The sequence below is a fragment of the Drosophila grimshawi genome, unplaced genomic scaffold, assembly GCF_018153295.1.
Source record: "Drosophila grimshawi isolate 15287-2541.00 unplaced genomic scaffold, ASM1815329v1 contig_311, whole genome shotgun sequence".
Classification (NCBI taxonomy): domain Eukaryota; kingdom Metazoa; phylum Arthropoda; class Insecta; order Diptera; family Drosophilidae; genus Drosophila; species Drosophila grimshawi.
In genome coordinates this window covers 21,902,418-21,924,874 of record NW_025063098.1, presented here as the reverse complement: position 1 = coordinate 21,924,874, position 22,457 = coordinate 21,902,418, and the positions used below count along the sequence as shown (strand labels likewise).

At 40.3% G+C, this 22,457-nt stretch overlaps 5 protein-coding genes across 5 annotated transcripts; 2 read left to right on the top strand and 3 right to left on the bottom strand.

The window, feature by feature from the left end:
• Window positions 1-309: 309 nt before the first annotated feature.
• LOC122322540 lies at window positions 310-1,089 on the bottom strand. Its single transcript, XM_043215245.1, has one exon. It carries the CDS (start codon window positions 1,087-1,089, stop codon window positions 310-312), a length of 780 nt encoding a protein of 259 aa, XP_043071180.1.
• Window positions 1,090-2,119: 1,030 nt separating this feature from the next.
• Window positions 2,120-2,899, top strand: LOC6568278. The gene has a single exon (XM_001994821.1). The coding sequence runs from the start codon at window positions 2,120-2,122 to the stop codon at window positions 2,897-2,899; it is 780 nt and encodes a 259-aa protein (XP_001994857.1).
• Window positions 2,900-3,531: 632 nt separating this feature from the next.
• LOC6568279 lies at window positions 3,532-4,311 on the bottom strand. The gene has a single exon (XM_001994822.2). It carries the CDS (start codon window positions 4,309-4,311, stop codon window positions 3,532-3,534), a length of 780 nt encoding a protein of 259 aa, XP_001994858.2.
• Window positions 4,312-5,519: 1,208 nt separating this feature from the next.
• On the top strand, window positions 5,520-6,299 carry LOC6568280. The gene has a single exon (XM_043215244.1). It carries the CDS (start codon window positions 5,520-5,522, stop codon window positions 6,297-6,299), a length of 780 nt encoding a protein of 259 aa, XP_043071179.1.
• A 632-nt stretch (window positions 6,300-6,931) lies between these two features.
• Window positions 6,932-7,711, bottom strand: LOC6568281. Its single transcript, XM_001994824.1, has one exon. It carries the CDS (start codon window positions 7,709-7,711, stop codon window positions 6,932-6,934), a length of 780 nt encoding a protein of 259 aa, XP_001994860.1.
• Window positions 7,712-22,457: the final 14,746 nt, after the last annotated feature.

Genomic DNA, 22,457 nt, shown 5'->3' with positions numbered 1-22,457 from the left:
AACCGATTTAACATTATTTATGAAACGGCTCAAAATTCAGCACCTCAATTTCTATTAATCAATGTTATGCCACATGTATTGTACTTGACTTATCTAAGTTGGGAAAATTCCAGAGGTAAATCCATCACTCTGGCCTTATTATAATATTTGAATATTGTATTAAAGCAACACAATAGCTTCAAATGTTGTATCATTTCCAAATATACAATTTAGTTTAAATGATTTTATAAAACAGCGCATGTTTAAGTTCTTTGCATTCAAATTTCGATTTATTAAATTATTATCCGGCATTATAGAAAGTTCAACACTCTAAGCCAAAACCTTGCAGTCAGCGCTGTTCCACATCTCAGCTTGCATTGCTAAGTAATTAGTCAGCTGGGTCATGTCCACGTTTGAGAGCAGGTTATTGATGGTGGGCACCAAAGACTTCTCAAGCATAGGGTTGACATAAGGCTGAATCTCCTCAGTGAAGAGCAGAGAGAAAGAGTTGATGAAACTGTTGAAGTAGTTGTTGGTTGCGATGTCCATGAATTTGTTCCAGTTGGCGGCCTGAACATTGGCAACGAAGTATTGCAGGTTGAAGTCGGCTAAGCGCAGTCCATTGGAGTTGCTTAAGCTCTGGGCAAAGGTGTAATCGCCAACGAAACGCCAGTCTGACAGTTTCTTGTTGATCAGAACGCTCTGGCGGATGGGCAAAGGGAGGCCACCAATACCGACTGTTCCCTCAACTTCATAGGAGCCCAAAATCTGCAGCTCTGGGAACATCACGTCAAAGGTGGCGCGGAGGGTGGTGGGATCGTAACTGCCACTCAGCACCTGGAAGTTGTTCAGACCCAAGATGCGGATGTTGCTCACATTGCCAACCAGGTTGGTCTCTCCGTTGTTGTAGTTGAAGGCGTAGAAGTCAGTGGTCAATGGAGCAAGAACTGGAATATTTTCGGAAGGAAAGCCACAGGGAATCATCTTCTTCCAGGCATCAAGGAACATGTCCATGGCCTTGCGATAGCCGACCATGCTCGTGTCCTGGGTCACAGGTGTGGCACTGGCGACGGCCACCAGGAGTGCTAGTAGGAATACCTTTGCAATCATGTCGACTGGTTAGTTGTAGGAGAAACTATGTGAAGAATGGAAGCGCGCGTTGTCTTTTATAATGGAATTGTTATCTCTGATTGTTAATGTGGCTCTTGATCGATCGCATTTAAATTGGTCGTTTTGGCTTTAAGGCACCATGTTGCATAAGGTCTTATCAGATTAATTTAATCGATTTTGTGTATGAGTCAACCCAATACGTTTGTTCGGCTTAGAGGACTTAATTCCAACAAAGACGATGTGAAAATGACTCAACTGATTGTGTACTGTGGTTTCATGTTGATTTATTTGGAAATACTTTAAATTTTGGTAGTACTTTAACTATATATTTTGGGGATCTTTATAAGACATATTTAAAGTTGTGATGATAGTCTCAAAAAGCTTTTGAAATACGACATGGCACAGCTACCGTAAAACTTACCTTACTTTAACTTATTTGTTGTACTTTTCAATAATAACAATACAAATTTAATAATATCTAAAATAGGAACGAGTCTTAGCTAGCATCGGTACCTTGCAGGACCGCTGTGATGCGATTACCAGTCGGCCCCCTCGTGGAGGGTTCAGTTGAGAAATTTTTGCCAACCCATAGGGCTGACAGCCGACACAACCTAAACCTAAACCTAAAATAGGAATTATAGCAATCGTGAAGTTAATTTACATATCAATATAAGTATCTTCTTAATCCTATTTACAGGGTAATTTAGTCTCGTTTACATCATTGTATTTATTGAAATTTTTTTTTATTTCATTTAAATTAAATTGCATATTTCTTGTAATGTAAATTTCAAAAAACCTTAAGTTATATTTAATAATTTATCAAAATGTATCAAATTCTTTGGAATGAGTGTTCTTCAAATTTAGTCGATAAATCACACAATAAATATCTTACCTGACAAAACGCAGTGGCAATTTCATTTCTCTGCAATCAATCAAAGTGCCGCATGAACAATCTATAGATAACAAATTCAATATAAAAGTCATCGCATGTTCCCAATTCTTCACACAGCTCTTTCTAGCACTACCGAAGATGATGGCAAAGGTTTTCCTACTAGCACTCCTGGTGGCCGTTGCCAGTGCCACTCCCGTGACTCAAGACACGAGCATGGTCGGCTATCGTGAAGCGATGGACATGTTCCTTGATGCCTGGAAGAAGATGATTCCCTGTGGCTTTCCTTCCGAAAATATTCCAGTTCTTGCTCCATTGACCACTGACTTCTACGCCTTCAACTACAACAACGGAGAGACCAACCTGGTTGGCAATGTGAGCAACATCCGCATCTTGGGTCTGAACAACTTCCAGGTGCTGAGTGGCAGTTACGATCCCACCACCCTCCGCGCCACCTTTGACGTGATGTTCCCAGAGCTGCAGATTTTGGGCTCCTATGAAGTAGAAGGAACAATCGGTGTTGGTGGCCTCCCTTTGCCCATCCGCCAGAGCGTTCTGATCAACAAGAAACTGTCAGACTGGCGTTTCGTTGGCGATTACACCTTTGCCCAGAGCTTGAGCACCTCCAATGGACTGCGCTTAGCCGACTTCAACCTGCAATACTTCGTTGCCGATGTTCAGGCCGACAACTGGGACAAATTCATGGACATCGCCGCCAACAACTACTTCAACAGTTTCATTAGCTCCTTCTCTCTGCTGTTCACAGAGGAGATTCAGCCTTATGTCAACCCCATGCTTGAGAAGTATTTGGTGCCCACCATCAATAACCTGCTCTCAAACGTGGACATGACCCAGCTGACTAATTACTTAGCAATGCAAGCTGAGATGTGGAACAATGCCGCATGCATTGCTCAGGCTTGAGGAAGCTAATTTTGTTTACTGTACAAACAGATAATAAATATCAATTGCAATTAATTATAACGGCGTCTTACACTCACTAACGATATATGAGTTTTAAGGTCACGGGTTCTAAGAAACGTTTTTTGAGGTAAAAGCTTGAACGCTTGTCTAAGACTTGTAATTCCCATATATATGTCAGAAGTAAGCAAATAATATCTTGGATATGATTTGGCATCAAGGACTTGTTTACTAAAATGGTTTTTGCCTCGTACGTCTCTGCGAAAAAACATATGGATGGTCTTGTGAATACATTTCTTATATTACAATCTTGTCATATTATTTTTAACCGATTTAACATTATTTATGAAACGGCTCAAAATTCAGCACCTCAATTTCTATTAATCAATGTTATGCCACATGTATTGTACTTGACTTATCTAAGTTGGGAAAATTCCAGAGGTAAATCCATCACTCTGGCCTTATTATAATATTTGAATATTGTATTAAAGCAACACAATAGCTTCAAATGTTGTATCATTTCCAAATATACAATTTAGTTTAAATGATTTTATAAAACAGCGCATGTTTAAGTTCTTTGCATTCAAATTTCGATTTATTAAATTATTATCCGGCATTATAGAAAGTTCAACACTCTAAGCCAAAACCTTGCAGTCAGCGCTGTTCCACATCTCAGCTTGCATTGCTAAGTAATTAGTCAGCTGGGTCATGTCCACGTTTGAGAGCAGGTTATTGATGGTGGGCACCAAAGACTTCTCAAGCATAGGGTTGACATAAGGCTGAATCTCCTCAGTGAAGAGCAGAGAGAAAGAGTTGATGAAACTGTTGAAGTAGTTGTTGGTTGCGATGTCCATGAATTTGTTCCAGTTGGCGGCCTGAACATTGGCAACGAAGTATTGCAGGTTGAAGTCGGCTAAGCGCAGTCCATTGGAGTTGCTTAAGCTCTGGGCAAAGGTGTAATCGCCAACGAAACGCCAGTCTGACAGTTTCTTGTTGATCAGAACGCTCTGGCGGATGGGCAAAGGGAGGCCACCAACACCGATTGTTCCTTCTACTTCATAGGAGCCCAAAATCTGCAGCTCTGGGAACATCACGTCAAAGGTGGCGCGGAGGGTGGTGGGATCGTAACTGCCACTCAGCACCTGGAAGTTGTTCAGACCCAAGATGCGGATGTTGCTCACATTGCCAACCAGGTTGGTCTCTCCGTTGTTGTAGTTGAAGGCGTAGAAGTCAGTGGTCAATGGAGCAAGAACTGGAATATTTTCGGAAGGAAAGCCACAGGGAATCATCTTCTTCCAGGCATCAAGGAACATGTCCATGGCCTTGCGATAGCCGACCATGCTCGTGTCCTGGGTCACAGGTGTGGCACTGGCGACGGCCACCAGGAGTGCTAGTAGGAATACCTTTGCAATCATGTCGACTGGTTAGTTGTAGGAGAAACTATGTGAAGAATGGAAGCGCGCGTTGTCTTTTATAATGGAATTGTTATCTCTGATTGTTAATGTGGCTCTTGATCGATCGCATTTAAATTGGTCGTTTTGTTATTTAGGCCGCTTGTTCCACCAGGTCTTATCATATTAAACAGAAAGATCTACTGTATGACTCAACAAGCCAAGCTGACTTGATTTATAGCACTTCATTGAAGATGTTGTTTTTTGTAAATGAGTCACGCGTTATGAATATCCTTCTAAGATTCTTCTATTGGTTCATTTGTTGTTCCTATTATGGATATTCGTTTTTATTAATTTATTTATTTATTATGTTTATCTTTTATTTAACTATTATGTTTTAATAAGATTTGATTTGATGATTATCCTGTATATTTTCAGCTTAACCAATACTTAGGCATATACTAATACTTGTACTTGTTTGTAATACAGCAGAAGACAGCTTCAAATAATATTTGCATTTTAAATATTTTTCCATAGCTTCACTTTCACAGAAGCTATTACTTTTTAAATAAAAAAAATAATTTTAAGTTGTTGCAAGTGTGTATTTCACCTAAATCACACATAAGCGGAGTAAAATTACCGTCATCTAAATTTTATTATAAATTTTCAAATCTGACGGATTATTCATATAAAAGTTGTACGCTATAATTGTCTATTTCAAAAAGTTTTTCATACAATAAATAATATTTCGACATATTGTTCTTATGGCAGATATTTGAAATAGTTATCCGATCCGACATATACGGAGAGATAGTCTTGTTGGTCAAGAATATATGTATACCCTCTAACAAGGTAAAAAGTTGATTCCTAAAATGATCATAGCTTAATTAGAAATCAGCAGCCAACCAATTTTCCTTAAGATTTCTTTTTTTCGTAGTACTGTTTTTTTCTGAATGCTCTAATTCGGTACTCGAATTTAAAGAATCAAAGGATTAAACATAAATCCACTCACAATAATCTGTCTGGCATCGATTTATCAATAACTCGTATATTAATGCGTTGAGTCATAAAATACAATGTAAATAGGTAGCTTAATGTCAAAAAGACCAATTCAATTAAAATGCCATCGATCAAAATGCTTTATGAATATTTCATAGATAACAATTCTACTATAAAACTCGACGAGCACGACCAATTCCTCACAGAGTTATTTCTACAATTAAACATTCGACATGATTGCAAAGGCTTTCCTACTAGCACTCCTGGTGGCCGTCGCCAGTGCCACACCTGTGACCCAGGACACGAGCATGGTCGGCTATCGCAAGGCCATGGACATGTTCCTTGATGCCTGGAAGAAGATGATTCCCTGTGGCTTTCCTTCCGAAAATATTCCAGTTCTTGCTCCATTGACCACTGACTTCTACGCCTTCAACTACAACAACGGAGAGACCAACCTGGTTGGCAATGTGAGCAACATCCGCATCTCGGGTCTGAACAACTTCCAGGTGCTGAGTGGCAGTTACGATCCCACCACCCTCCGCGCCACCTTTGACGTGTTGTTCCCAGAGCTGCAGATTCTGGGCTCCTATGAAGTTGAGGGAACAGTCGGTATTGGTGGCCTCCCTTTGCCCATCCGCCAGAGCGTTCTGATCAACAAGAAACTGTCAGACTGGCGTTTCGTTGGCGATTACACCTTTGCCCAGAGCTTGAGCACCTCCAATGGACTGCGCTTAGCCGACTTCAACCTGCAATACTTTGTTGCCGATGTTCAGGCCGACAACTGGGACAAATTCATGGACATCGCCGCCAACAACTACTTCAACAGTTTCATTAGCTCCTTCTCTCTGCTGTTCACTGAGGAAATTCAGCCTTATGTCAACCCCATGCTTGAGAAGTATTTGGTGCCCACCATCAATAACCTGCTCTCAAACGTGGATATGACCCAGCTGACTAATTACTTAGCAATGCAAGCTGAGATGTGGAACAATGCCGCATGCATTGCTCAGGCTTGAGGAAGCTAATTTTGTTTACTGTACAAACAGATAATAAATATCAATTGCAATTAATTATAACGGCGTCTTACACTCACTAACGATATATGAGTTTTAAGGTCACGGGTTCTAAGAAACGTTTTTTGAGGTAAAAGCTTGAACGCTTGTCTAAGACTTGTAATTCCCATATATATGTCAGAAGTAAATCAATAATATCTTGGATATGATTTGGCATCAAGGACTTGTTTACTAAAATGGTTTTTGCCTCGTACGTCTCTGCGAAAAAACATATGGATGGTCTTGTGAATACATTTCTTATATTACAATCTTGTCATATTATTTTTAACCGATTTAACATTATTTATGAAACGGCTCAAAATTCAGCACCTCAATTTCTATTAATCAATGTTATGCCACATGTATTGTACTTGACTTATCTAAGTTGGGAAAATTCCAGAGGTAAATCCATCACTCTGGCCTTATTATAATATTTGAATATTGTATTAAATCAACACAATAGCTTCAAATGTTGTATCATTTCCAAATATACAATTTAGTTTAAATGATTTTATAAAACAGCGCATGTTTAAGTTCTTTGCATTCAAATTTCGATTTATTAAATTATTATCCGGCATTATAGAAAGTTCAACACTCTAAGCCAAAACCTTGCAGTCAGCGCTGTTCCACATCTCAGCTTGCATTGCTAAGTAATTAGTCAGCTGGGTCATGTCCACGTTTGAGAGCAGGTTATTGATGGTGGGCAATAAGTATTTCTCAAGCATAGGGTTGACATAAGGCTGAATCTCCTCAGTGAAGAGCAGAGAGAAAGAGTTGATGAAACTATTGAAGTAGTTGTTGGTTGCGATGTCCATGAATTTGTTCCAGTTGGCGGCCTGAACATTGGCAACGAAGTATTGCAGGTTGAAGTCGGCTAAGCGCAGTCCATTGGAGTTGCTTAAGCTCTGGGCAAAGGTGTAATCGCCAACGAAACGCCAGTCTGACAGTTTCTTGTTGATCAGAACGCTCTGGCGGATGGGCAAAGGGAGGCCACCAATACCGACTGTTCCCTCAACTTCATAGGAGCCCAGAATCTGCAGCTCTGGGAACAACACGTCAAAGGTGGCGCGGAGGGTGGTGGGATCGTAACTGCCACTCAGCACCTGGAAGTTGTTCAGACCCGAGATGCGGATGTTGCTCACATTGCCAACCAGGTTGGTCTCTCCGTTGTTGTAGTTGAAGGCGTAGAAGTCAGTGGTCAATGGAGCAAGAACTGGAATATTTTCGGAAGGAAAGCCACAGGGAATCATCTTCTTCCAGGCATCAAGGAACATGTCCATCGCCTCACGATAGCCGACCATGCTCGTGTCCTGGGTCACAGGTGTGGCACTGGCGACGGCCACCAGGAGAGTTAGTAGGAAAACCTTTGCAATCATGTCGAATGGTTAATTGTAGAAATATATCTTTGGGAAGTGGTTCGCACGCTTTGACTTTTATAGTCATTTGCAATCTAAACATCGCCATTGAGCCATTTTGATTGAATGAACTATAATTGGTGTGTCGTATTAAATCTTATCAGGGTGATAGATGGATCTAATGTATGAGTCAAGAAATCGAAGGCGATCTATATTGTCTTGGCAGGGAGTGCTTTCAGTGATTCATCGGCTGAATGAATTTGTTTGGCGTGCGCTTGAGTAATTAAGTACTCAATATTATTATTTGCTTGCAATTAGTTGGAATTGATAAAGCATTCAGTTATTGTGTTTACTTTGCTAGTATACGTGGCTTAAGTGGTAAATATATCATATGTAGTATGAACTTATTTCATTTTATCGATAAGTTCACCCGCTTCGCGTTTATTTTACAAATTTAAGCCTTTTGTATTTTAGGAAAAGCTTTCTCTCGAACCCAAAGAGCCTGAAATATACATTCTTGACTTATTGTTAGTAAACACTTAGCCCATTTCTGAATTGGAGTTTTGATTTGATTTTAATTGAACTTGGAGCCCATCGTTAAGTGGGTGTGTGTATGAAAGCAATTTGATAATAACGCCAGTTGAGCTGCAAAAACTTACACAGAAAAGTGAATTATTTTTTTTTTTTGGGCATTGCCTAAACACAAAAAATCAAGAACTCACTCGCATTTTGAGAGTAGAACTTCGTTCTCCATATTTTTTTGCTGCTTTTGTTTGAAAATTTCCATTTCGTTTCAGTTATTGCTGTTCCTGCTACATGTTTGGTTGTTGTTGGAACTTTTTCGTGCTGTGTTTGAACGTTTCACGTGAAATGCAAAAGTTCAATTCACTGCAGGCGCCGTCTTGCTTTCCTTAGTCGTGTTGTTTTACGTACCGTGCCGGAAACAAGCTGCGTTGCTACCTCCGTCTATGCCCACACACACACACACACACATATTCGCACACACACATACACACACACACACATTCACACACAGGTACGCATACATACAAACTCGTTTCAAATGAAACAAAGCAAGAGAGGCTTCTGCAACGAACAGTTGTTACCTCTGGGCAAAGACAAGAATGGATAGTTGGCTGGCTGGTCGTTCAGGTAGCAGGTCTTGCTCTCTCTGCATTGTACCCTGCATATGTGTGATTGAATGGACTTTGAATGTTGTACAGTACTCACCATTGGCGATGACCATGACGACGTTTGGCGTTCGGTTTTCCATGCAAATGGCAGAAAAACATTTTTCGGACACAAATCTAAAGGTTCTTGTGTTTGGGGCATGGTAGCGGGTGCTGACTCATTGATGATGGGGAAGGGTTAGTGGCAGTTGGGCACAACAGCTGGTGCTGCCCCTGGGGCCGATGATGATGATGTTCATAACATGAGTTGTACGAACGCACCGAGTCTGGAGAGATGCAGTCTGTATGCTAATTCCCAGCAGGAAGAGCTCTCTTATCCATATACATACATATGTACACACAGACAGACGGGCGCACCAGCCAGTGTGTGTAGTGAATGTGAATGAGGGTAATTTGGGGTATGAGTGAAATGGGTGAAATGGGGAATCTGCGCTCGCGGCCAAACAAGTGTTGCAAACATTTTTTGGTCACATCAAAGTGACAACTGACCGAATTATTTTTATAAATTACCAGCAACTTCTAAGCGTATATGTGTATATATATATATATATCTATATACATACAATTACATACAAATATATATTTATGCATGTATTTGTGTGTGTGTGTGTGTGTGTGTGCTGCCTTAATTTGTGCGGCAAAGGTACTTGATGCTACTCTATGGAATGTGACCACAACAAAGCATGGCCCACAGCCAATTGCGTTAGATACAATGCTAATTGGGCAAAGTGTTTGATTGTGTGTGTGTGCGTGTGTGTGTGTGTGTGTGTGAGTGGGAAGTTGGCGACTTAAGGTCAGGCAGGGAGCAAAGTCTTGATTATACATGCAACAACAACTTGCCTAATAGAAATTACCCCACAAAAACCACATTATGCCGGCGCGTTGTCGCCTTAAGCTCCTGGCCCAGTACCTGAGCTGTTAAGCTGCTGACGCTTGGCCTCTTCGGATTTGTGTTGCGTAACCGCAAAACTTTTAACGTTTGTTTGAGTTTTGTTGTTGTGGTTGGCACTTTCGTCTTTGCGCATTTCGCCCACATGTATTGACTAAATTAATATTCTCAATTGAAAACTTTCCAACAATAGTTGGCGCTGAAAGTTTCTCAAAGCTATTACACTGCAAGAAATTGCGTGGCCTGCAAATATCAGTAACGAAAAGTATGGAAAACATTTTTAACAAATTTTGTTTTAGAATTTTAATTTTCTGCAAAAAACTGTACTTTTCCCTTCAATAATATCTTATCGGGCTTTCAATAGTATCGATGGTACGCAAAAAAAAGAAAATCTTTATCTTTACAGCAAATTATCGATTCGATTGGGCCAATTACAATTCAATTTTTATTCGATTATAGTTTTTGCATTTATTTTCTCTTCTTAATTAGTATATAATTCTTTGCAGTGTTTAACATGCGCACCGCAAAACTTTTGCGTATTCCGTTAATGAAGCTGCATTTGTTTGAGCCGTATTTTGTATATATCCTCATCTAATAAGTTGCCAGATATCTGACATTCAAATCTTGGAAAATTTTCAAATCCAATTTGCAGGGAAAACAACAAAAGCTGACAGCCACCACGAACCGGGCTCCAAAGGTGCCAAAACCACTGGGAACGGAACTCAAACCAGCTTCGCCGGCAGTTTCAGTTCGTCACCTGATTCGACAGAGAAGTGAACAAACATTATTGAAAACTTACTTGAATAGATTATTAGGAATTATGAAAACTTAATTTAGCTTAAGTTCCGTCTACACCAGCGTGCTTATGAAAGGCGCTACACTTAGATGGTATGCGGGTGGAGTTGGGGTGGGGTAGGGGTGGGGGTGATTGTGGTGGGTAAATGCACGTGCGGTGCTTCTGTTAATGAAAGTCTGAATGGATAACTTGAAATCAGGTGGCAAACAATCAGTGCACACCACTTGAAAGGCAGCTTTTGAAGTGGTTGGGAAACTTTTGACTGTGCCCTAAAGCCCATTGATCTTGTCAAGTCTTTGTTGTCATCACTGTGTAAGACCCCGGCTAAGCGGCTTAAGCGGCAGCCCCGGCAGTGCACTTAAAAGTTTAACACATGCGATTTGTGCTGGAAAAAGAAAATAACAAAAGCTCAGGGGCAATTTTCATCGCAACGGGCAACGTTTATTAACTGGACATGGACGTTGTCAATGTTGGCATTGACATCACATTGATCTAATGAGGCTGCCAGCTGCTAGCAGCTAGCTGCTTGCTGAAGACGCTGTCTGTCTACTCTGGCATATCCAGCTGTGTAATTGACTTCAATTAAATAAAGCCAACGACACCGACAATTGCACGTGGCCCCTGTGCCGGGTCTACGGAGGCCCAGCGCGGAAATAATGGAAGCGAGCTGGCAGAGCTTAAGCTGAAGCTATTGAAGGTGTGTGTATGGCAGTGACAGAGCCAGAGCCAGAGAGTGGCAAGTTGTAGATGAATTCTACATTGCTATAACAGTAGCAGTGGGTCTGTATGCTGGTCGACCTTTTAGCGTCACTTCCTGGTGGCCACGCAGCGCCGTGCCGAGCACTCAAAGTGGCGTTAATAACGTGGCACAAATTTACAGCAGTAAAATAGAAATACTTAACTTACCTTGGGGCCCGTGCCGGAGCCGATAATCGCACGGAAAACGGATGTCCAATTAGTTGTGTGCCAGCTTCCGGCTGCCATAGTCGTCGCCATCGTCGCCGTCGCCGTCGCCGTCGCCGTTGCCGTCGCCGCCATTGCGTCTCTCCCTTTTCATCCTCTCGCCTTCTCTCTCTGGCTTCCTTTCATCAATGCGTATCAACGTTTGCCTGTCAATTGCAGCTCGTTCTCGTTTTCCATTCATTACGTGACGGCAAGTGGACCTTCACATTCATTGTTACCGCTTTTCGATGCCAGTGGCATAATTTTCATATTTGCTAGCCACCCCGTCAATTGCCATCGATTTGCATAGAGAGCCGTCGATATATATGTAAATATGTACATATATTTCTATAAGAATATATATCCTTTCTGATTTATATGCCCTTTGGCAGCGAAGTTCTACTTAATCAATGCGTATTTATGCACAAAATCCTTGGGATTTGCTTGTGACGCGCTTATCGCGCTGCATACTTTTGGGCGTTCATGGCTAAAAATTGAATAAAGGATTTACGGTCTTAAATTGAGGCAGCGCCCAGCAAATGTCATGTCGAATGCATACATGTGTGTGTGTGTGTGATTGCGTGTGTGTGTGTGACAGGAAGCCAAACAAAAGCAACATGTGTAACTTGTACGGGCTGCCAACATCGAAGACGTCGAAACGTCGACGGCGTCAAAAGGCGAAAGGCTGGAAATCTATTAGAACGTGTTTCGCCTGCCAACCCGATGCTTGCCTGCCAACTTGCCAGCCCCTCCATGCATGCCTCTTTATATTTTACCCGAGGGCATAATAAACTTGCCACTGACTGCTCCATGCGATCCTGTCGCTGCTTGCGCTTCTCTCTTTTTTTTTTTTTATTTCAGCAATCGCTTGCGTGTGTGTCTGTGTAATATTTACTTATGATTGAGTTGCGTGGCGGTAGCGCAAGTGACACCCTTACACTCACACACTCACCCTATACACACACACACACACACACTCACACACACACACATGGCACAACAATTTGGTAAAAGATTGCGGTTGCTTTACTGATTTTCTCACCCATTTCGTGTCTTTTTTTTTTATACATTTCAGGGTGTGTGTGTGTGTGTGTGTATGAGAAAGAGTATGAGATGGAAATTTAAATTGATTTTGCATTGTTTGACTGTCATTGTTGTTTTTGCTTTTGTTGCCCTCGTATTTGGGGTTGTTTTGCTTCGTTGTTTTTTTGTTTTTATTTGCAGCCATGATAAACTGCGACCCACACACATCCGCAATATTCTTATAAATTTCAATTTGTGCACCATAAACGTGGGCACGGCACCATGGAATGAGTCTAGTTAGCATACTATCTGTGTAATAAGCGAACTCATTTGAAATTTGTATACACTTAGCTGCAGAGTTTCAGTTCGCTTTAGATTGAGATTCTCTTATTGCAGATTTCTTATGGTTTATCTGCTTTGAAATCCTGCGCCGCTTGGAAGCTAGTTAAAGTTGTCGTCTGCAATATAAATTAGCGAAAGTGATAAGCACAAAACAAATATTATGACAATGTAGACCAGCATAGAACAAAATCAGAATTCAAGTAATGTCGTTCATCAATTATTTGTCTTACCTTGACTTTTTTTGTATCTGTTATGTAAGATCTACAACATAAACTTAAAGAGACTTTCACGACAACATTATTTCCCCTGGCGGCATTCCATTTTATCATTCGCCCATTTATGCCACCGCTTAAATTCTACTCAACTCCATTGCGCAATAAATGATTTCCATGGCATAAGCAGCACCCTTTTGTGACTCGGGTATTATTTGATTTTTTTTTTTTTTTGTTTTATGAAATTGTTTTACGCCTTTCGCCGTGCGTCCTTTTGACTGCTTCTTTTTTTTTGACTGTTTTTTTTTTTTTGTTTTTTGACTGTCCTTAGCCCACCCGCCTATCAACTACAAACTTATTTCGTTGGCTTTGTTTCATTTTCATCTGCTTCTTTATCCGCCCGCCACTGTTTGCTGTTCATACAAATGTTTATCGACTTGTGCGTTGATTTTCCGCTTGCTTTGGTTTTACAGCTCCCGCTCCTTGCGAGATTTTCGGCGAATCCATTGCGATGGCCGGAGCTGTGGCCGTAGCCATAGCCGTAGCCGTAGCACGTGCAAGGTAGGGTTAAACATCACCGACTCTGACACATGTGAATTGAAGGGGTTGTGTGTGGGAGGTATGTGGGGGCAAGATTGCTGGTATATTTGCGATGAGCAGCGTAGCGCCTCTGAACGCATGTGTATTGGTAATTGAATTTATTGTTTGACATTCAAAGTACCGTTGAGTCAATTACGCTGGAAAATTGGTATCAAAATATTTACGAGCTGTTTATTGCATTACGCAAGTTGATGCTCGAGGCTCCTCGAACCCAAAGGTAATGCAATTTACATGCTGATGCGGCCGCCCCGATTACGTATGTATATGTATATCGTAAATGGTGTATCATTCAAGTTCGATGAAGGCAATATATGGCAAGACAAATAGCATCGAAATGATTTGCTGAAGTGTAAATTGCACGAACGCCTCAATTAGATGGGGCTTTCGCAGATTTCGCAGCTTTCCTCTTGCAAGATACAAGACTCGAAGATAATTGTGGCATGGCAAACGGTTCATTTAACACTATTACTCAAAAGCTCTCGCTTTCCATTTAGCAAGTCTGCTTTGCAAATATCTTTGAAATGGCTTCTGTCTAACTCCAGCGTCCTTGGGTAAACTGTCGTCCTTGTTGTTGGTACAAAATCCTTTGGCCAATCTATATCAGCCGCAAATGCTTCAAGCTGCTGACTGATGTGTATATAAAGAAGAACTTGAATTAAGTCTTCTCCGTTGTCGACGAATAAGTAGATTTATGCACTAGTATTTTGATATAATAATGTAAACTGCATTAATACAGATAATAACGACAACTTTATGTGTAGCTAGAGATTATTTTCATTTCAATTAATCGTCGTATAACTTTTGTTCATATTTTAAATATGCTTGATTAGAGGTCGGCTACATAAAAACCCTTACATTAAAATCATACATTAAGCATCGTACATATATTTGTCCTGCAATAAATATTTGTATGATTTAACAATTTGCCTACAGCTTGTCAGATGTATCTAAATTTAAATTCAGTTATCCACTCTTGTCTTTTCCTTGTCCTTAAACATTTGCCAGCCACTGTGTATATATGTGCCAAGATGAGCTTCAGTCTGACAATGCTGTCAACATTTGTCATATTTGCTGAGCAATGGACTATCTGGGTGTGGTAGATTGTTTCTCAACTTGATAACAGTCTAACCGACAGCTGGATTATAAGATAAAGGACCTGAGGAGTAACAGTTAATTAGCGCGACTTCATCAAACATACAAATGTCCGGACGCCTAACAACAAATATGTCCATTCATATACATATCTATAAATGTATCTGTATCTAAATGAGATATGCATGCGTTGTTAGCAACAACAACAACAACAACTATAACTACAACAACAATAATGACAATCAGACCATACAATTAAATGCAAACAATTTGCTATAATTTATGTGTGGCGACTACGCCGCAAAATGCTGCATGAAGCGACTAATGCACAACGGAAGCGGAAATATGTGTGGCCGCCATGGCTGAAATCTGCAACTATGTACTTTATATATGTGTGTGTTTAGTTGTGTATTTGGGCGTTTGGGCGTTTGTGTGTGTGTGTGTGTGTGTGTGTGTGCGGTCTGTGTCGTGTTAATTGGCTCAACTTCAATTGAAAAATTTGCTGACCCATCACTACTATTAATTTGCTTTGCAAATTTTGCATACTGCCTATGGGAGAGGGAAAAGTAACCAAAACTGTCGGACAAATATTAAACATGCGATAGAAAAGGATCAAGCGGGGCAGTTGTGCAAATTCAAAAAAAATTTGCATATCTGTCGACCACTACGAAAAACGTGTATTAATTCAAATAATTCAGGCGTTAAATTCATAAGCACAATATTAACATACAAAAAAATCGTGAGTTTAGCGAAAAACATGGTGTATTAACTGCATTTTATGGTTAATTAGACGGGTTAGCTGAAACTTCCGCTATCTTTGTTGTAAATTACGTTGGCAAATTCGTAAATTTTACGGTACACCTGGTAATGGGAAACCAGCTCGCTAAACCGATTGTAAAATGATTAGCACACTGGTGAAGTCAACCGTATGACCATTATACCATTATTATTGGCCACCACAAGCTTGGCCATAAGCTGCCTCTCAGCCCAGCCCTCTAGCCAGACAACCAGACAGCCAGTCAGCCACGCAGCTCTATGCAAATTACTGCTGCTGCTGCTGCATCCACCAACGATGTCACGACTGGGCCGCTTTGGCCAGCATCTGTCTAATTTAAATTAATATTATGCCAAGCAACAGCCACAGGCATATGGCGTATGGCACATGGCATACGGATAGTCCTTTGGCTCTACGCCTGGTTCCTTTGTGCTGCAACGGCCACGGCAAATTGAAATTGAAACTGCAACCGGATGTAATTGGGCTTGCATATGGTTGGACTGTCGGTTGAGCGGACACTCGGACTGTCGGACTGTCGGACGGTCGGATGGACGGTCGATCGGACAGTCTTTGGGAGGTCTGTCTGCCCGTCCAAGCCGTGCGCTGATAATATCATTGATAGCTTTTGCCACAATTTGTAACCACAATAAGTTGTTACTGCTGCAAAAATGGGCTGGACACTGGCCATGCACTGGACAAGATAGCATTGCCATTCCTGTCATTTTCGAATTGGGGTTTAAGTTCGGTCCGTGCGTGCATAGGATTCATTTGGTCAAATGCTTTGTTCGGCTTTGCTGCTTGCAATTGATTATTGATATTGTCGTTCACTGTCGTTGCTGTTGCACAAATGAAGAAGAAATTGTAGAAAAGACCTGTACGTTTCTAATGAAACTTCTAACAACAATAAATGGGCATTGTTATGTTGATAATCCGATCAGAACTAGTGCAAAATGTTACTTTTGTAGTTACAGTTATGGTCAGAGATTACAATAAGCCCACGATGCTTAAGTATTAATTGTTATGCTGCTGCAAGAAATTGTAATTTAGATTTTCTTAAAGTACACTCGCATTTCATTCGTTTAATGCATACAATATTTGCTTTTTTTCTCTTTTAATAGCTTTTCACATGGTTCTCAACTGTAAATATTGCCAAGCCAGTTCAGTTGTTAAGCAAATGTCTGAGCAACTTGTTCAATTTGTCATACAACAAAAAAGCTAAGCAATAATCTTAAATCTACTGCACAAAAAGCTTTTATGTATTTAAAAAATAAATACAATATAAATAAGTAGCAGGCTAAATACAACAACTGAAAGACAGCGAGATGGAAAACAAAAAACTATCTCAATTATTTTCAATTGTAACTGTTTACAGTTGTTTAACTTTGGCCAATAATATCACCTGCGTCGCTAGGCAGCCTGCCAGGCAGCCAGCCAGCCAGCAGCTAAACTAAGCTGCATTTAGCTGGGGTTTTTGTTGTTTTTGTTGTTTATGTTGTTTTTTTTTTTGTTTGTTTGTTTCAAACAATGGGCCAACAATAAGGGCTAAGCGACAGCTGCAGCTTTGGCTGCGAGCAACAAGTAAAAGTGCACGTATTTGCTATTTACTAAGTATTTCTATGACTTTCTGGCATTGTTTTTGCTGCTGCTGCTACTGCTGCTGCCTGTTGTGGCTTTTAAGAGGTTTACTCAAGCATTAAATAAGTCAGAGTGTACAGAGTGACCAAATGCCAAACGCTTCAGGGACTGGTCGACGCGTGCGGAGCAATTGTCAACAGGGCGCATTGTATTGTATTTAACAACGGGAAACTTTTCTATTTTACTTTGGCAGGCCAAATAGCATTTTAAATAATTTCCTTTGTTGCTTGCCAACATTTTTATTCGTTTGTTTGCCGCATGCGGCGAAAATGAGTTTTTGAATCCTAAGATTTTAATTGATTTGCGGAATCAATCAGAGCTCCAAATGCCATCAAAAATTAATTGCAATTGTATGTGGTTTTTGTGTTTCAATTGGTTTACCTGCTGACAAACAAAAATGAGAATATTAAAGAGTTAAATACATTTAGGTATTCTCGGGGCTTCAAAGCTAATAATTAATAATTATTTAAAAATTAAAATTAATTGAATTTTTTTCCCGAATTTCTTTCCAATTTAGACCCAAAAATAGTTGAACCTATTTATTCATTGGCCTTATATAGTTTTGACAGCTAGATACAGGGTATATCCTAGTCGCACACTTTATTTTTTGTAATTTAAGTGGACTCCGTATAAATTAAATTAGCAGATTACATAAATTAACTGCATGCAGGCAAATATGTCGCTTGTTTGCCAATTTTTTTCCCATCTGTTTAACTGTTTTGGACAACTTTTTGCATGCCAATTACATCCGCATACTGAAACTTCAATAAATTGTCATAATCATAACTTTTGATTGCGCGACAATCAAAATTAATGTATAAGTAAAATCTTCAATTTAAATCGGAGCATACACAAAACAATATGCTTAACGTAGCGTAAACGCAGCGACCCCAAAAAAGCACATAACAATATTTTGAAAACGATAACTGTCAGCCCAATTCGAGAAGGGGTGTGCCAGGCAAAAAGCAAAGTGCGAGGGGGAGGGGGAGGGGTAGGCAAGGGGGTTTGGATAAGCACGCCGGTCGCTTGTCATTAAAATGTTTCCGCCGCTGGGACGTTGCCATTGTCAGTTGGCGCTGCTAATCAGCGACGCTGGCAAAAGGTATTCATATGCAAAAGAGACGCCATGGAGAATGCCGACAACATTATTCATTGCAAATGGCAAACGGAAGGGATCTATAGTCAGTACTACATATGTGTGGGTGTGTGTGTGTTTGTGTGTGTGTGTGTGTGTATGCATGTAGACGACCAAAACTTAAGCGACGCTCAAGGTAAAATATAATCAAAAGCCGTGAAAACATTTTTACACGTCATTAAACTCAAATTCAGCAAACCATGGCATCGCATATTACAGCACCACGGATTACACACACACACACACACACACACATACACACACCTAAACACACACACACACACACCTAAACACACACCTTGCTGGCTGGCTGGCTGGCTGGCATATGGCAAATCTTAGAAGCTGCACAAGATTGATGTGTCTCGGCTTCATAAATAAATTAAAGCGCGATTTCATAGTCAAATTTTGTGAGAAATTTTATCATTTTGCATAGCATACATCTGGGGATGGCTCAAATACAGGACCCAGTCAAAGACACAGATCGCTGTTGAGTAGTTTGTTGAAAACTTCTAATTACCGTGTAATCATTGCAATTTATATGCGTGTGTGAGTTGTCAACGACAGCGATGCGTAAAATGCCACGCACCCTGGCAAACCACTGGCTGCCACTTATGAATAATGGCATTTATGACAACTTTTGGCAAACGTCAAAGTTTTCAGCATTGTTTAGTATTTGTTATTGTTGTTGTTGTTGTCATTGTTGTGGGAGTTTTGTGCATATACAATATGCAAATCTTAACACACATGGCTATATGTGAGCTTATGTGTATGATTATTGTCAGTCTGTTTTATGGCTTGTACAAATTGAATTTAATTAAAATGTATTTGTGCGCAGGAAAATAAATCAATTTGATATGAATTGCTCATGTTTGATATTTCAGCTTGAACTAATCAATGAAACACTATTTGCGGATGCTTAAGCTTCGTACAAAATGGAATCTTTGGCTTTTGAAAGGCCAGTTGGCTCTTCAACCGTAAACCTTTGAATTATTAATTTTTAAGCTATATATGCTTGGCTGTGTGTGTGTGTGCGTGCGTGTGCGTGTAAGAGTGCGGTTAAAAAGGCCAGTCAACTTGGGTATGTGTGTGTGTGTGTGTCGGGGTTCACATTGATTTAGCCTCTCGGTCAGTCAAGCACATGTAATGAGGGATGGGACATCTCTAAGCTTAACGGGGCGGTTTGGTCCCCATCACATGGGCGTTTCTACGCTTGAATGCACATTATTAAATTTAAGTAGCTGTCGCCGCAGGCGGGGTTTTTCTTCAACAAATAAAAAATCAAGGCACATTTTTGACCATGGTTTTTCTTTTTTTATAACAAGTATTGCATTGATTCCCTTTTAGAATATACACTGATACACATACATAATGCATGAGCACTGAATATTTTAAGCAGCTGACATCCGATCCATTCCATGGATTGGGTTACATTTCAAAACAAAATACTCATTACATTTTGGTGCCGCGGACAGGCCATTTGCGCAGCTGCCATTTGCAGGCATCAGGAATGAACGTTGCATCACCGAAAGCCTCATACGGAGTGGCCGCAGTTTCACTAACCAGAAAATCGCCGCAAGGCCACCCAAAGAATACTCTGAAGCGAACAACTTTGAAGATATATGTACGTGTGTACATACGCATACAATGGCCCTTAACGACTCACAGTTTGGTGTGCATTTGCGTTTTTGGCAGTAGTCAAAATGAATTGTTTTTCGGTCGTGGCCGCATGCCGCATGTGCCACATGCCCCCTGGTTTCCTTGCTTGCTGCTGGCAGGACACGCGGAAAATTACATTATCAAAAAAAAATTAAATTAGTCACCTGCCAGCGGCGGCTGCAGGCTAGGCAGTAGCGCCTGCCACGCCCACTGACAGATTGGTGCGCAGACAGAAACCAAAATTAATTTCCATGCCCAAAAATGTTCATGTTACGTTTTTCATTAGCTAATTAAAATTGACTTTATCATTTGGTTACCAAATTGCCTTGTTATCGTTATTGTTGCTGCGGTGGTGGTGGCGGTGGTGGTGGCTCCAATATTGTTGGTACATGTTTCTATGTAATGTATGCCTGCTGTTGCTGTTTTCAATGCTTACAAAATGCTAACAAAAATTAACAACAATACCGCTTTCTATAGATAATTTAATTAATTTAATTACGCAAATGTTTGGAGATGCTTGTTTAAAATGCCATGTTAAAAGCATTAATGAATGCCTCTTTGTGCCAGCTTCTGAATGCGAAGCAGATTATTATAATGAACTTAAATCAGATCTTGAGCTAGACATTAGCCAGATATGCAAAAGAACTTGGAGTGGGCGATTTTGGCTTACCTTTATTTGTGTGTTTAACAAATCCAGATCGCAAATAAAATTTCGGGTCGGGCTCTAAGTTAATATTCTGCACACAAGTCCTATCAGATCTAAGCTTCTTATAACTTGTAAAAGCGAACCTTTTCCATAGTTGCCATCATGTATGTAATCTGAAATAAAAATCTACACAGAGCTGTTGAATTTCCCAAAACAAACGCATAAAAATCAATTCTCACTCACACGAATTCGCAGTGGCAATTACAATAACAATAGCAATGTTAAATAATGGACCACTTTAGTGTCGAGCAACCACAAAATTGTCTATAAAATTAATCACTTGACTAAATTGTGCAATTTGCGTAGCCGAAAAATTAACTTAAATGTGGCTTGTTGTTTTTTTTTTTTATATTTTTTTTGTGCATGCACAATTGCACACAAATCTTTCGGATATGGCCACACACACACACACAAATACACACACACATATGCATATGCAAGCGTGTGACTCGCTGTGGAGTGAAGGTTGCGTTGCTGTTGCCACAAGCAAGAGCAGCCCCCAGTGCCTGTAAGGGTCTCGCTACGCAATGGCCTAACCCATTCAAAGCCCGAAAATGTATGGCAATTAGAGTGGCCATTGTGTGCCGGCCAGTCGTTAGTCTCTGCAACAGGCTGCAGGGGGCAGTTGTAGCCGGGCAAACTATTAGATAGCAATCCCCGTGACTATGTCGTAGTGTGCTGTTCATTTGGCCGCATTTTGTGGCAGCTACAAATGGCCCTTTTGCTATTTTCACAGTGCCGAGTAATTTTTCAAAAAGTCGGCTCCATTGTTATGCTGCCTTATTGTTATTGCATAAAAATTGCGACATACTCGCTCTGTCTCTCTCTCTTTCTCTCTTTCTATCTCGCTGTGGGTGTTGCTCTATTTCAAATGGACCCACACATGCAACAGTCGCAAATTGCGCGCAATTAAGCGCCGCAATTAACGTGTTGCAGTGTTTAACCTGTTACATGGCGACTGCTTCCCCCTACGTGCCGACCATTTGGATCGTGGATTTTCTAAATTTTAATGCTAGCCATTTAAGCGGCACATGCATGTGTGTGTGTATGCGAGTGTGTGTTTCTGTGCAATTGACGTCCATTTGTGTGCCCACAATTGTCGCCATTGCCATCGCTTACCGTTAAGCGTGCTCATTTTTTAAGTCCTCATTTTTTGAGCTCTTCTGGACATTCAAACGCATTATTTTTAACGCCAATTATATACACACTGGCTACGACTATAAATTGGCAACAAGTGCAGCGGCCGCTTGATTACGGCCATTGTATTAATTGCTATACGTGTCGGCTTACGTAAGCATTTTCCATTTTACAGAACATTTGATATTTCCCAATCTAAAGCTCTTAAGCTGCATTGCAATTTAAAATGTAAGTGAATAACAAGCATCGCACAGTTTTATACCAAAAGCATAATTGTATGATTATTGTATCTTAATACTACTGATTATGATTATATATTAATATATGAAAGCATGCACAAATTGCTATTCATTTAGTTGTTTAATATATTGAGGATTAAGTATGAAGTGACAAATCAATTATATATTCAAACAAGTATATATTTTATGATTTGAACTCAGCTCACAAGCAGCCAACCTTTGTAACGAGTTATCTAAGTTATTGGGCTATAAATTATGAATATTAATTTTATTATTATATTCATTAAGAATAGAATCAGGTTCGTTGTATGGTTGAGTGAGGTAAGAATAGTCTGTGGCTGTCCCAATATTTAAATATTCACATACATATTTTTTTAAACGAGAATTGCGGGTAAATT

What these genes read in the sequence shown, in the direction of transcription:
- LOC6568281 (XM_001994824.1), bottom strand. Translation starts at nt 7,711, where the DNA reads ATGATTGCAAAGGTTTTCCTACTAACTCTCCTGGTGGCCGTCGCCAGT.
- LOC6568280 (XM_043215244.1), top strand. Translation starts at nt 5,520, where the DNA reads ATGATTGCAAAGGCTTTCCTACTAGCACTCCTGGTGGCCGTCGCCAGT.
- LOC6568278 (XM_001994821.1), top strand. Translation starts at nt 2,120, where the DNA reads ATGATGGCAAAGGTTTTCCTACTAGCACTCCTGGTGGCCGTTGCCAGT.
- LOC122322540 (XM_043215245.1), bottom strand. Translation starts at nt 1,089, where the DNA reads ATGATTGCAAAGGTATTCCTACTAGCACTCCTGGTGGCCGTCGCCAGT.
- LOC6568279 (XM_001994822.2), bottom strand. Translation starts at nt 4,311, where the DNA reads ATGATTGCAAAGGTATTCCTACTAGCACTCCTGGTGGCCGTCGCCAGT.